Genomic DNA, 16,326 nt, shown 5'->3' on the forward strand with positions numbered 1-16,326 from the left:
AGATTATTCATTCACCAGTTGAGCACAAAAATTCAATTTTCTTTAAGCTTAATGTGCTTAGTATTTAAGTTGAAAAGAGTCTGGTTATTTTATCCAATGTGTCATTATAGAAGAATTCAATATAAAATTTAAACACATCATATCTCATCTTCCACAATAATTGAATTTAAATTTTCCAAAATCAGAAAGGCTCCTAAGGACGCTATTAAAATAATCTGAGAAACTGGAAGTGATAATTTCTGAACGATATTAAAGGCAATTCATGCCTTTACCCTTTCTCCCAATCAACATTATTCTCTTCTTGCTTTCCCCTTTCTACGTTCCATTTTGCGGAAAGAAGGAGGGAGGAAGGGAGGGAGGAAGGAAGGAGGAATGGAGGGAGGGAGGGAGGAAGGGGAAAAAAAAGACATGGGGGACGCGACAAGGTAAAACAAAACAAAAGCTCTTTTCCCTCCCACTCGCAGCCAGCAGAGAGCGCTAGTGCCACAAGCGGCACAACCGCGGAGTCGCTTAGCTTTCTCTGGGCTCTAACCTCCAAGAGCGAGGTATACTGAAGTTGTCCCAGTTGGGAGCCCGTAGTTGACTTGCTGTCGCTGAGCAACGGGAGAGTGGGCGGGATTTGCCATTCGCGTCCGTGCGCGCGACCAACCAGCCGGAAGCGGAAGTGTCGGTGGCTCGCGAGTAGGAAGTGGGGATTCCTGGAATAGAGATGGCCGCGCTTGCTCCGCTACCCCCACTCCCCCCCCAGTTTAAGAGCATACAGCATCATCTGCGGACGGCTCAGGAACATGACAAGCGGGACCCTGTGGTGGCTTATTACTGTGAGTCTTTCCGAGTCGCCGTGCCCCTCTTTACCCTCCAGGGCCCACACACCGCCCCGTCGTTTTTAAGGCAGGCCCCGCCCCTTCAGCTTTAGACCTGAGCTTTGACCTCTGGCCTGCCGTGGGAACTCAGTGGAGCCCCGCCCTTTTCTGGGTTTCTCCCACCTCACCTGTTCTCAGCCCCCTCGCAGGCCCTAGAGAGGCAAAACTTAAAAAGCACCGTCGGTGTTCGCCGCCTCTCTAGTCTTGTGGTTAAATGCTCCTACACTGGCTACGTGGGCTCATGAGCTAACACATGTCCTAAGGTTTTCCGGGTGCACTCAAGAGTCTCGTGTCTCAAAAATAGCCTGGATGGTTAAGTAATTGTGTTGGGGCTAAAACGAAGCTGAGTGTCCCAAAGACAGTAATGATGTGGACAGAAGCAAGGTAGACTAATCGAAAACATAGTAATAAGTGCAGGTTAAGTACGACAACATGCAAGCCCATTAAAAAAACTCATAAATGGTGAAATGGAAGGTTGTTGCTACAAAACTAGCCCTTGAGTTTGACCATTTTCCCACCAATGAGAATTTTTTGTCTGACTTTTTTGAGTAATACTTGGGTTTGAGACATTGACTATGACTTTGGTTGATTATGAGACATATAGTCTACAGTTGATGGAGAACAGATTAGGTTGTTCACGCTTTTTCCTTTGTAGTAAGTCCAGTAGTCTTATGTAAACTTTAAACTTGACGGCAGATAAAACGAGTGAACAAGCAACTGTAATCTTCTGTAAAGGGTTTTCAGTATTGAAAAGCTGTGTCCTCTGCTGTGAACATTGTAAGGTTTGCCAAAATCTGGTGTACTGTCTTCCCTATCATACTCCAGTACCCCATTTTCATTTCTCAAGTATACAAGGCCCTTTTAAACCCCCATGTTCTTCATTCCTTGGAATGTATTTTTTTTCCGCTTGGCAAACTCATGATTCAAGATCTAACTCAAATGTAATCTCTTCTGTAGGCAGCAAGTTGATTATTCTCTAGGCTCTACCTCATTTTGTTCAAATCATAAAGTATTATTTCCATTGTATTTGTTCTTCCAGTTCCTCGAGTAGGGACTATTAATAATTTATTCACCTTGTATTTATTGAGCTGCTTCCTGTGTGTCAAGCATTACCAGGCACTGTGGCTACAGTTCCTGCATTCGTGGAGCTTGTATACAGGTGGGGAAGAGGGAATTAAACAATAAAATGAGTATATTATATTAGAAGGTTTTAAAGAAAAATAAAGCAGGGAAAAAGAATAGGGAGTACTAGGAATAGAGTGGTAGGGAGTGAGGAGGGGATTTCACTTTCAAGGTGCGCATCGAATGCTTCACTGAGTTCACATCTGAGCAAAGACTTGAAAGTAGTGAAAAGCATTGGAAAAGAGTATTCTCAAAGGGGGGATAACTACCATATGCAAAAGTCATGAGGCAGGGCTTGCTTGAAGGAGGATCAAGGAGCCCATTATAACTGGAGTGGATAGAGGAGAAAAGTGATGTGATAAGGTCAGAGAGGTAATTAATTATAACAATGAAGTAGGAACCCTTGTTCTTGTCTAAAACTAACTGCTATTCATGAGCTCTGTATTATAAACCTTTGTGAGTAGCCAGGGGCTTTCATTTTCTGTGTCATCATCCTGTCCCTTTTGCTATTTCTTTCTAAACTTGCCACAGTTTCCTTTATTTAAAAAATTAAATTTAATTTTTAAAAAAGCTCTCACTGTGACATTCTCCTAAAGTTATAGTCCTGTCTGCCTAACCTCAAAGTTAGGCTTGAAATAGCTGTCTATGTTGTCTTTACCTTCTTATCTCATATTCTTTTCAGCCTGTTGCAGCCTGCTTTTCATGCCCTTTATTTCACTGAAACTGCTCTCAGCAGGGCCTTAGACAAACATTTTCATTGCTAAATCCAAGTGGTACTTAGAAAATATTTTTTGTTATAAAACATACGCATATTAAAGAACACATACAATGTGTGTATACGGTTTAAGGAATAATAAAATGAACACCAAGGTACCCACCATATTTGAAGTTATTAGACTTTTTAATTTTTGCCAATCTGGTGAGCATGAAATTCAAGCTAAATTTGCAATTCACTGAGTCTTAATGAGGTTGAGCATCTTTTCATATGTTAATTACCATTTGTGATTCCTCTTTGAAATACCTATTTATTGCTTTTGTCCATTTTTTTATTTCAATGTTTGTCTTCTCTTAAATGTAACTATTTCTCCTTTGTTACATGCATTGCAAATGTCTTCTCCAAGTTCATAGTTTGATTTTTCACTCTGTTTATGAAGTCCTTTGATGGTCAAAAGTTCTTAATTTTAAGGTATAGCCAATTTATCACTCTCTTATAATTTATATTCTGATCTAGGACTTGATTTCTTTTTGTCTACCTTCTTTAGGACTTTAGCTTCCTGGATTTACAGATGGGTGTCTTTCATAAATTCTGGAGAATTCTCTACTATTATCTGTTCAAGTGTTCTCTACTGAAATTTTGATTAGACATGTTTGCACTTCTCTCCTTTATTTGTCTCTTAATGGTTTCATAGCTTGTACCCCTTTGTCTCTCTCTGCTACATTCTATATAATTTCTTTAGGTCTGTGTTCACCTCCATATATCCTATTGTGTCACCCATTTATTGAGTTTCTTTTTTCATTTTTTATTTCTGGATGTTCTCTTTTTTTTTGTTTTTAAATTAGCCTAGCTATTTCTCATAGTCTTTTTCACTATATTTTTAAAACACTCTTATTTCTTTAAATGCTTTAAAAATATTTGCTTATATTTGCTGTCTCATAATTCCTTTAGCTGCCGTATCTGTGGGTCTGATTTCTGTTGTGTAACAGAAGACTGCTCATGGTGACTTCTTGTGATTTGTGCTCTCCACATACCAATCAGTGTTCTTCAGACTTCAGTAAATTCTACAGGAATCATCTCCCCAGTTCTCAACTTCTGTTTCTTCTCTGACAAAGCTCCTTTGATCACGGTAGCAAAGCAGTATGCTGCTTCTCTTTTCCCACATCCTGTACACAATTGCTCTTCTCCTACTTTAAAAAAGAAAGGCATGCTCTCGTGTATCATCAGTATTTTTATGGTGTATTGCCCTGGGAAAGAAGGCGGAAAAACCTTCCAGGGCGTCCAGAAAAAAGGGACAATTCAAATTACTGGTGTAGTGAAGTCTCTATTAATTAAGGTATTAAGGAGAGCATCCTGTCCTTCCCTTTTTTATATGGAAGAAAACCAGAGCAAAGAATAAGCCTTTATTTGAAAATGCAGGGCCTGAGAAAGGATGTCAAAAGCAACATTCTAATTTGGGGAATAATGAGGACAGAACATTTTATAAGGGGGAAGAGGAAGAATTGTCCTTAAGTATTGGTAGGTATTAGTAGCCATTGTTTGATAATTTGGGATTTTATCCAGAGGGGTGGAGAGGAACAGTTTGGGACCAGAGTCATGTAAAGAGAGAATGTGAAAAGGTTTAGCTGTGGGGACGAGGACATGGAAGGGCCATAATGGAAAAGTCTCTTTCAGAGGTCTCTTACACTTTATCTGTTAAGGATAAAGCCTCGTGTTAAAGCCAGGCCAGTGTTCTGAATTCCCAAAATGTAAGAGTTTTCATGAAATGACCTAACCTTTTCATTTTCTATTTTTATTTTAAAGAATATCATTCCTGATGTAAGAGCCAAACGAAAAGAGAAATGCTGAAGTGGGTAGTGCCTTGTTTCATCCAAGTGACTTAAAGATCTGTGGCTTACTAAAATTTTGGAATTAGAATTCAGATAAGATGAGGTGAATGGGGACATGGCTTAACATATTTATTCGAATTGGAAAATTATGTCAGATTTTTCTGAGGAAGTAAGCCTCCACTGGCTGGCTGGTTTGTCATTAACAGCAGGTTTTGCCATTAATGTTATATGGTAGACATTCTCAAACTAAACGAGTCTAATCCTTAACTCCTGAGGTATTTTGTTTTTTCAGAAATACATTTAAAGCAAGAGAAAAACATTTACCTTGGTTTTGAGTTTTGTTCGTTTTTTTTTGTTTTATTTTCTTTGTCAGAGGATGTTAAAATGAACAGTATTTCAGTTTTCCCAATCCTGTCAGTGTCTTAGAATAATCCTGTCTCAATGTCATGAAATAAAATGATGAATCTTTGTAAGATTTTTTGGTGTGCTTCACAGAATTGAGAAAATGAATAACACTAATGATGGGGTGACAAATCCTTTTCTAGTTTTAAAACAAATTTTGATTCTGACCTGTATGAAATGTCAGCTAAGAGATTATTAAAAATAGTATTTGATGATAGATAGTTGTATGCTTTTTAGCTTATAACCTAGAAGGAATTAAAAGAATTCAGTGATTTTGCTGTGTTAAAACTTCCATTCTCATCTGCTGCTTTATGCGAATGCATTTTCTCTCATGTTAAATTTGTAAAAATGAAAGTGGGAACAGAACCAATGCTCTGCTGTGGTTCTGGATGACAGTAAATCATATTGATTCCTAGATAACACAGTTTAGCTTATTATAAGATGCATTTCTGATAAATTTTACCTTTTTAATGATTTTTGAAATGTGTAACATTGATATTGTTTTGATCAATTATGCATTACAATAATCACATAATTTTAACACTTAGAGGAAATCCAGAGGAAAAATTTAAACACTTAGCATCTTATCTCATGGGAAATTTTGATAAATTTATACTTCAATTTTTATACATTTTTCTTGTTGCAGAAAAGTATGATTATTAAATTAGGACTTTTGAGCATACAAATACATTCTTTTATAATAAAACTCTATAGGATAAGTAAATGGAAGTATAGGTTAAAAAAGTTACAAGATGTATTATTTCTGATGCTTAAAGACAGAGCTTTTTGTGTTTTAAAATTATATCAAATTGTTATGATACAGTTGAAAGAATGGTATCATTTTTAGATGTATGTATTTGATGTACAGAAATTAGATCTTTTTTACTTGCTTAAACATCTGGTGAAAAGTGGTAGATATCAACTTAAAAATGGGTGAAGGGATACATGTCTATAATCTTAGTGCAAACAATTTTCTAAATTCCTAGAGCAAAGAATTTTTGGTGAGGAAAAAAATCAAGATTATTATGCTAAAGTACTTGCTGACTGGTAAAGCTCTTTTACTTCTAAGGCTTTATGTATGCTGCTCTTTGCCTGGAATCCCTGACTTCCTCTTAACCTGGTAGCTCACTCTTACCGATTCAGTACAAATTATACTTTTTGCAAGCTGCTTTTCATTACCTTATAAGGATGGTCTGGAAGTTGTTCCAGTGTGCCTTCCATCTTAATTACATTGTGTTACAAACACCGATTTACCTTTTAATCTTCTGGATTCTCCTGGACGACAAGGATTAATACCTTGCTTTCTCTCACCACCTGGCATGTAATTGACATTCATAAATATTTAATAAATGCCATCTCTCTGAATGTTATTAATATTTTACTAGAGTGTAAGCTCTGTGAGAGCAAGAAGTATGTCTTATGTTGATGATCTTTGAATTTCTAACTCCTAATATAGTACCTAAGACACGGTGGATGTGTGTAAATTTTGTCTCTTGATTGAATACATGAACTGTATAGTAACTATAGTAATTTATGGCTTTTTAACATGTTCTAATTACAGTGAGGAAATGCAATGGAAAGAATTCCAGTGCTCTGTATTTTATAACTTACCCTGCTGTGTTTCTGATGAATTTTAGATTAAGTCATAGGTTTGTTCTCAGGATGTACACATTGTGCCTCCTCCATTTCAGTATTATATGTATTTACAAAAATGATTTATCTCTGGCCTTAGTGTGAATACTCTAGTGTTTTATCATTTTTTAATTGTTACCTTAATATTTCTATATTTCTTTGTTGTTTGGTCTTTTGTTTTCTTTTTAAATCAGGAATGTATGTTAAAATGCTGTGTATCAAATTACTTTTGTTACTATTTGTGCAAGTGCTAATATGCTTATGCTTACTTCTTTGAACTTATTAATGTAGTATGTAATTTAAAAAAAATGTCCTTCTGTTTGAAACACCCCTCCATTCCTGGAAAGAATCCCATTTAGGTTTTTTTTTTTTTTCCTTAATTAAACTTTTTAATTTGAGGTAATTGTAAATCCAAATGCGTTTGTCAGAAATAATACAGAAAAATTGTATGCCATTTACCCTGCGTCTTCCGGTGGAAATAACTTGCAAAACTATGTTAGAATATTATGACCAGAATATTGACTTTGATAAAATCCACCAATCTCATTCATCCTTCCCCAGTTTTATGTTTATTCCTGTGTATATGTTATTTAGTTCTAAACAGTTTATCAGGTATAGGTTCCTATATCACCAAAGTCAAGATAGCGAACAATTCTCTAAAAAGAATCCCTCCTTACTCTTTTGTAACCACACCCATCCCTCCTCAACCCTCTGCCACCCCTGTCTCTTAGCAGTCACTAACCTATTTTCCATTTCTAAAATTTTATCATTTAAAAAATATTATATAAATGGAATCATACATTACATACCCTTTTGGAGTTGACTTTTTGTCCGCTCAGCAAGTAATAATTGCCTGGAAACTCATCTTAGTTGTTGCATGTACAATAGTTTCTTTTTTAATGCTCGGTAGTATTGCATGCTATGTATGTACCAGAGTTTAACAGTTTAACCACTGAAGGACATTTGGTTTGTGCTTTGGTCTGAATGTTTGCCTCCCTCCTCCTTGGTTCATATTGAAATCCTAACCCCCAAAAGTGATGGTATTCGTGAGTGAGGCCTTTCGGAGATGATTAGGTCATGAGGGTGGAGTCTTCATGAATGGGATTAGTACTGTTAGGGAAGAGAGTCCACAGAGCTCCCTACCTTCCTAGTGTTTAATTTTGTAAGAAGCTGGCAACCTGTTCTCAAAAAGATTGGTTGCGCCATTGTGTGTTCCACTGAGCAACATGAGTGGTGAGTGACCCAGTTTCTCCACATTATCGCTGGCATTTGATGTGTCACTATTTTTTATTTTAGTTGTTCTGATACTTGATATCATGGCTTTAATTTTTATTTCCCAGATGGCTACTGAAATTAACATCTTTTCTTGTGCTTATTGATTGTCTGTATATCACCTTCAGCAAAATGTCTGTTTTTGCCTCTCTGCCTTTTTGCCTTTACTTGGTTTTGAGAGTTCCTAATACATTGTAGTTACTAGTCCTTGTTTTGCAAATTTTCTCCCAGTGTGTAGCTTCTCTTTTGTCTTCATAACAGGGTGTCACAGACAAAGTTTTAATTTTGGTAGTACCCAGTTTATCAGTTTTTCTTTTCTTATATCATGCTGTTGGTGTCAACTCTGTATGTTTTATCATGTATTTTTCTTAATGTCCTAGTCTATTTTTTCTATTTTTCTCCTTCAAGAAGAGTTCCTAAGTAATACTCATTCAGCCTTTTTGTGTGTGTGTGTGTGTGTGTGTGTGTGTGTGTGTGTGTGTGTTACCATTGTCAGATTTTTAGTAACGATGTCATGCTGGCTTCCTAAATATTACTAAGAAGCTTCTCATATCTGACCTGGATTAAAACACAGATTTATCTCTTTCTTTAGATTAAAGAAAAGTAATTGATAAAGAAGAACTTTATGCTTTTGGGGAGAAATTATTTTATACATTTATCAGTTTCTTCAATTTGAAATATTTTTGGCCCAGTATTGATATATTAAAGTTTTCTGGACTATCTCCCATTCCTGTCAGATTTGAAAATTTATTAGCTAAAAATTACAATTTTTTAAGAGATTTATTTATTAGAGAGCATGAGCTGGGGGACGGGCAGGGGGGTAAGAGAGTGAGAAGTAGGCTCCCCACAACCCCAGAGATCAGGACCTGAGCCAAAATCAAGTGTTGGATACCTAACCGTCTGAGCCACCCAGGTGCCCCAAATTACAAATTTAACCTTTTCTCACTTCCCTCATATCTCTCACAATCAGTCATTAAATTTTTAAACTTTTACTTACCTCCTCAGTTTCTTTGGTATATCATGCCGTCATCTTACACCTAAACTACTGACAGAGCTTCCTAGTTTGTACTTCAAACAGGTAATCCCTTTAGCTTCTAGAAAGATACGCTTTAAGTGCTTACTTTAAAAAGAAAAAAAAAAGAATGATTGAGTTGACTGGAAACATTTAGAAATTCTGTATGACACAAACAGTACAATTAATTTAAAAAACATTGCAAAGGAAAAATATTTCTAGTAGATGAGACAGAGGGCTGGTATTCCTGATATATAAAACACTCATACAAAACTGTTTTATAAAAACTAAGATCCCCATAGATAAATGGACAAAGAGCATGTATGCTCTTTAGTAACAACTAAAGGAGGGAATGTTGATTATTAGCATTCAGCTTAATTAGTAATGTAAATTAAAATCACTTACTTTTTTTGGTTGTAAAATTTGTAACTCAGTGCAGGTGAATATAGTGAAATCTCCATTGACAGGGCTGTGTGAATTGGTACAAAGTTTTGGAAAGCATTTTTTCAGAATGAATGGAATTGTAAAAATACCTGTAATTCAGTAATTCTAGTTTTGGAAAGTTTGTGCTTAGGAAATAATCACAAATATAGTGAGAGCTTTATGTAGAGTCCTCTGGATGATTATACATTTGTGAAAAATGCAAAACAACCAAAATATATGTCATTGTGAGAATGGTTAATTAAGTTATGGCATATCTACTGGGTGGAAAGAAATGTGATCACTTAAGAATTACAAAGCATCTTTTGTAACATAGGAAGTTTATATGAAAATGCAGGATATGAAGAAAATATATATATATATAAAATATGAATTGAACTTTTTAATGTGTATATACTTGGAGAAAAAGATTACGGCTTTTAGGTTCATGGATAGTGTTTCTTTTGATTGTCTTTTTTGTTTATTTTCTGTTCTACAAGTGATCATGTTCCGTACCATAAAAACTTTAAAAACAAAAGCTTTATTAAGGACAGATTCATTTTTACAGCTACCTGTACTAGCTCCATATTTATAAGTGCCCCTAGTGATTTGAACTCTGAATCATCTTTAGCAGTTCTAATCAAGGTGAATTTTATTCTGTTTCTGGAACCTTTCTCATTTTCTCTTGTCTTCATGCCTTCCAACATTGTATCCCTCTGCCTTGACAACTCTCCTTCTGCACCACCCCCACTCCACTTTATCCTTAGGCACCAGCTTGAACAGGGAGGCCTTCTCCTAAACTTCAAAAGGTGCTTTTCTGAGTCCTCATTGTGTCTTGTAAGGCTACCTTAATTGCTTTTCATTTATCTATCATCTTTTCCAGAGTTTAAACTTAAGGCTTGCACCATTCTGGGTGCTTTTTATTTATTTAAGGTGCCCTGTAGTGCTAGGCCACTAGAGATTTACATAATAAAGAAAAGGTGCTCAAAAAAAAAAATGTTTGTTAAATTGACCGGGATTTTAAGACAGCTGTGGTCCCTAGAGGGAACTATGGCCACACAGTTGTCACTGAATAAAGAAGCCAGACAACTAACATTCATGTAGCTCTTGGCATTTGTAACAATGCTTTCTTTCAGGATATCTGATTTGAACCCCACAGTCATCCTCATTCTTCTGTTAGTAAGTGATGGAACCAGGAACTGAATGGCAAATGCTAGATGAGAAATAAGTTACATGGAAAATTGTTGATAGTAGGTAGTAATTAGAAAACCAATTACGGAGTGAGTGAGGGTAAAGGGCCTAGTCAAACTGATGAAAATGAGAAGGAAGCAGAAAGGCAGTTCAGTAATCTGGGAGATTTCTAATAAATGAAGAGTAGAAATGGAGGACAGGCTTGATGTCATTAACATAACTCTGAGCAACATGTGTCTCTCTTTTTTTCCTTTAATGAAGCCAGAATATTTTTGAGTCTCTACTAAATGTGGACACTGTAGGATATATATATTTCGATTCTATCAGGCTTGGTGTTGTAATTAAAGCTAAACCCCTGAAGATTCCTTTTGTTGAAATTTGATCAAGTAACTAAACATAGTTTCAAGTGTGATTTTACAAAGTTTCCTCTAGGGGGTGACAGTGTATAATTAACAGACTTTGCCCGTGTGTAAGTGCTCTTTGAGAATCATTTGTTCATATGATCACTGGAAAATTACATACAGTTGTTCAGGGAGTTGTAAGTAGGTATGGCCATTTCAATTCTGAGATGTTACACCACCTAGAGTGTAAAATTTTAATTTAGCTTAAAGGTTAAATAGTATTGGAGTTTTTTAAATTGGTGTGTTAAGTCAAATGGATTTTAGGACTAATAATCAGTTGCATATTATTTTTTCGGTTGTTAATCACACAGAAATTGGATCTTTTAAAGCCAGTGAGACAAACTTAACTAAACCAATAAAAGATAAGCAATTTTCCCCCTTCGTTACTGATTTCTGGATCTCTGTGATTAATTGAAGCCCATAGTCCTGTTGTCTAAGTACTTATTTTTTATTTTATTATTTTTTATTATAGGCTGACTCAGGATACTTTACTGTAGTAATGACAGGTTAATATTGAAAACGTACAAAGCTGAACACCTGATTTATCCATTAGCATTCCATTTATTTACCTTATGTTTGTTTTTAAAGACGTGCTGCAAACATGAGTTTTAGTTTGTAAAAAAAAAATGGTCATTTTAATAGTTACTCCTTTTTTTGAGTAAAGTAAATCAGTTTTTAGACTCTCAGCCTGTCCTTAAGGTTGAAGGGACAGGGTCAGTGGTATCAAGTGATTCGTCCTTCACTGTCATTGTCTTTCTTTGGCATCCATGCAATTTTAAAACATCTTTGGTAAGGTTCATTTTTTATGACAACTAATGAAAACTAATTCTTTAGCAGTATGTTATTATATAAGAGGTTTCATTGCTTAAGTTCCTGCTTTCATTCAATCCGTCATTTATTTTTCTGTGGCTTGTCAAGGTTTTTTGGTTGTTAGATGTTTTTTAACCTTAGTTACTGCCTCACTTTGGAAGCACTTGGGATTGTATTGTGCCTCCACTGTGGGCTTATTGGATATTCCTCTTTGTTTTATTTTATTTAGTGGTTACTTTAGCGTTTACATTAACTTATTATTCTATAGTATAATATACCACCTCACATTCAAGGTAAAAACCTTACTTTCTTTTCCCTTCTCCTGTCCTTTGGCTGTCGTCATACATTTTACTTATAAATATGTCATAAGCCCTAAACTACATTTTAGTTTCTTTAGTTGTCATTTTTAAAAAGAAATTTATAAAATGAGTAAATAAAATTTTGAAATATTTTCCCACATAATTACCATTCTCAGCACTCACTACTCCTCTCCTTAGATCCAACTTTTAAATCTGGTATCATTTTCTTTCCTGTTGAAGAGCTTTATCATTTCTTATACAGGCTTGCTGCCAGTGAATTCTTTCAGTTTCTATTGTGTGAAACAAGCTTTTATTTCATATTTATTTTTGAAAGATAGTTTTGCTGGGTAAGGAATTTTAATTTTCTGTTTATATTTTTCTTCAGCACTCCCCACCCCCCACACCTCTCTACCTACCCTCTGGGGAATACAGTTACACATATTTTGGAACACTTGGTATTTTTTCCTAACTCACTGAGACTCTGACTTTCTATTTCTTTTTCTTTTTGATCCTTCTGATCCTTCTTTCCCTGCTTTGAGTGGTTTCTGTTACTATGTTCTGAAGTTCACTTAATCTTTCTTTCATGGTGTCTAAACTGCTATTAATCCTGTCCAGTAAATTTTTCATTTCAGGTATTTTTCATCTCCAGACATTCTGTTTGTGTTCCTTTGTGCATGTTTTGTTTCTCTCCTCATTTTATTTATGGTTTCCATTAAATACATCATCATGATTTCCCAGTAATTTAATGTCACTGCTGTTTCTGTTATTTTGTCATTGTTCAATCTTAATTGGGCTGTTCACATTCTCCTGCTTATTGTCATCTGTAGTAATTTTTGATTGGTTGCAGGACATAGTGGTGTTTAAGTTCTTGAATGTCTGGATATTATGGCCTTTGAACAGATTTGATCTGGCCAACAATTATTTTAGTTGCAGTTAAGTGTGATATGTTTTTGTCTTATTTTGTTTGTATTTAGTTTGGGAGCAAGTCTAAAGTAGCTCTAAGGACAGGATAATCCTACTGCTAAAGCATACCATACCATTTGGGGTCTCTACTAAATATCTTGGGTACGCATTTAGGACTCTTCACCCTGGTTGGAACTTGAATGCATCTCAGCTTTGGGGATGGTCCAGCTCACAGCTTCCATTCACTCTTTGACTTTGTGGCATTGTCATCTACATGTGCATCTTGTAGTATTCAGTTTAGCCTCAAGTTTATCCCTGTGCAGATATCTGGGATTCTTTTCTTTTCTTTTTAAAGATTTTATTTATTTATTCGACAGAGATAGAGACAGCCAGCGAGAGAGGGAACACAAGCAGGGGGAGTGGGAGAGGAAGAATCAGGCTCATAGTGGAGGAGCCTGATGTGGGGCTCGATCCCGTAACACTGGGATCATGCCCTGAGCTGAAGGCAGACGCTTAACCACTGTGCCACCCAGGCGCCCCTCTGGGATTCTTTTCTGCATGGCTTCTCTTCAGAATTCTGCCCCACCACTTATAGCTGCTTCAGTCATCCTGAGCTTTAGTCTGTTTTCTCAACTCTACTAGACTGTATTCTGCCTGAGGCTCCACCTCCCCACTCCTTAGTTTCAAATGTGCCTCCAGGAAGAATGCTGGAATGACCATTGGTGTAGTCATCTCGTTTGTTTCCTTTCTCCAGGTGTCATGGTCTTCCCGGCTATTTATATTTGTGAAGAAGTGGTTCATATATTTTGTCTAGTGTTTTGTTGCTTATGGTGGAATGTCAAGTCTGGTTACTCCACCGTGGCTGGAATTAGAATCTGGTCTCATTTTAGTAATCAAGTAGTCACTTAGCTTTTACTCTGTACCGGCACAATCTTTTAGTAACTCAGGAGTAGCTTATATTTACTATATTATGACAGGAGCTCCAAAAATATTTGTTTAATGAAGGAATGAGCAAAGTAGATACCCTTTATTAGTAGATATTCATTCATAGTTTCCTTTTTATCTTTGACTCGGAAGTCCCCTCACAAAAGCTAATACTAACCATATAGCAAGTATTTACAATATACTTATGAATAGAGCAGTATATTCAATTCTATTTATTGGAATAAAATCTTTTAAACATCAGTATAAATCATAATGATTCCTATTTGAGTGCCATGTTTATTTAACCTATCATAGCATCACTCTTCATGATTGCTTTTATATATCTTTTTTTGTGTGTTTATATCATGTGTTTCATAGTTTTATATTTCTTATGTATAAGCAAGGATGTGTTAGAATGCTAATGTTTAGATTTTATGGAGCTTTGAATTACACATACCTTCAGGATTAGTAAATGTTTATCTCCTAAATGCCACACATTAAATTAAAGTTAGGTTGGAAAGTATTTAATCCTTTTGCAAATGTGCCTCATTACTCATCTTCAAATAATATTTATTCATAAAAATAAACACATTTCTTTGATGAAATAAATCAAATATATTTTCTTATAGATGATTTTAGCTACATATTTATTCTGTTTTAGTAGGTAATTTTCCATCTTAGACATTAATTTTTCATCATCCTGCTGCTGCCACAATGAATTACTTGTCTTGAGCTCTATGTGAAAGTGATTCCTTTTTCTATCCTTTATGGCAAAAAGATCTTCTAGTGTACTTGCTAATTTTCACAAGTAGTTTAAGGTCTTTTTGCTTTTATTAATATTTAAAAATGTATCACAAGATAATTTTCTGTATTTAAGAAGTAAACTGCTTGAGATATTCAGAAGTGTTAAAGCCAGGCCAGTTTTATCCTAAATATTTCCAATTCTGAGGTGATTCTTCCCAGTTTTTTAATTAGAGGTGTTATTATGTAATAATGTCCTTGTAATTGCAAAGACTTAAATATGCATGTAAACCAAGAAAGAATGCATGTGGGTGCAACCAATTAACTGTATTATCATTACATTGTATATCAGGTAACCACCATCTGTGTTAAGGTTAACTTTTAAAGGATAGGAGCTGAAACTTGTTTTTATTTTATTTTATTGTTGTGAGGGAGGATGATAATGGCTGTGGTGGCATGAATTGGGAATAATTTGATTTTTGCTTCAAAGGAGATATAGATATTCTCTATTTTTATTGTAAACAACAGAAGTAGTTAAAAATAATAACAAACTAGAAGCTGAAAATTGTACTTTTTAGATATGAATAAGTCACTTAAATCACTTTCTCATGGTAACAAGAAAACTGCCCAATTAATTTCTGCATGTTTGCTTAATGGTTAAGTCCTAGATGGCTGCCACTAAAGCCAATGTCAGCCTAATAATCAACCTCATTTTTTCAACCTTTCTATGCTGAATAGCCGTTTATCCCCAAAGTTGCTTCACCAATTACACTCTACAAACTACACTCCATGGATTGTAAGATTCAGTGTCCACAGTGTTCACTACTCTGTTAGGAAGATAGGAGAAAGACCTCCTAGGAACATGAAACTACTGTATTTCCTCACGTTATCATGATATCCTATTGGCCAATAGTATATTTGGGTAGTGAATAATTAATTAACGTCTGTTAAATTTTCTGTGCATGTTTTTGGGTGAGGTGGTTGTTCAGAGGGATTGACATATGTTTGAAATAGTCGTTTGGGAGGTTGGGAAGGCAAGCATTAAGCTCATTTGAGGTTGATAATTATATTTACAATGGTCAGTGGTCACTATTGCTCATATACGGGCACAGAGAAAGAAGATAGTTGGGTTTAAATATGAGTGTTTTTTGTCAGAGGCATTTGGTAAAAAAAATTAAGGGTAGAAGGAGATAGGGCTGTAAAGTTCTAGAAAAATACAAAATCAAAGCTGGTTGCAGAGAAAAGACTGATTGTAATGAAGAAATAGATACCAGTGAACTGGCCACCTATTGCAATAGGCGTAGTTTCATGTTGGAAGAAATGGAAATTGTGTTTAGTGTCGGTGATTAATATACTGATTTAGGGAGTATCACAGCTTGAGATTGTAATTTAATTATGGAGTGAGTGGCTTGTATGGGAGAGTGCATACAATTACTAGGGTCAATAAGAATTGAGAGCATGGTTCTGTTTATTAATTAGGATTAGATTTGCTTTCTTATTGCTGAAAATCTAAAATAACAGTAGCTAAGTCAGATAAGTACTCACTCCCTCATTTAAAACAAAGTCTGATGTTGTCAGTACCCAACGTGTGTCAATTCCATGAAGTCATCAGGGACCCAAGCACTTTCCAATTTCAAATTTTCTTTTTTTTTTTTTTTTGATTTTTTATTATGTTATGTTAGCCACCATACAGTACATCCCCGGCTTCCGATGTAAAGCTCGATGATTCATTAGTTGCGTATAACACCCAGTGCACCATGCAATATGTGCCCTCCTTACTACCCATCACC

At 35.5% G+C, this 16,326-nt stretch overlaps 1 protein-coding gene across 1 annotated transcript in view; it reads left to right on the forward strand.

Annotated features, from left to right (window-relative positions):
• Positions 1-709: 709 nt before the first annotated feature.
• VTA1 (vesicle trafficking 1) overlaps positions 710-16,326 on the forward strand; it is a 67,302-nt gene continuing 51,685 nt past the window's right edge. The window contains exon 1 of the mRNA XM_002912635.4: positions 710-821. Within this exon, the coding sequence (XP_002912681.1) occupies positions 710-821 (112 nt within the window). The remainder of the gene's footprint in view (positions 822-16,326) is intronic.

This window comes from Ailuropoda melanoleuca, chromosome 10 (assembly GCF_002007445.2).
Source record: "Ailuropoda melanoleuca isolate Jingjing chromosome 10, ASM200744v2, whole genome shotgun sequence".
In the NCBI taxonomy this organism is placed as follows: Eukaryota; Metazoa; Chordata; class Mammalia; order Carnivora; family Ursidae; genus Ailuropoda; species Ailuropoda melanoleuca.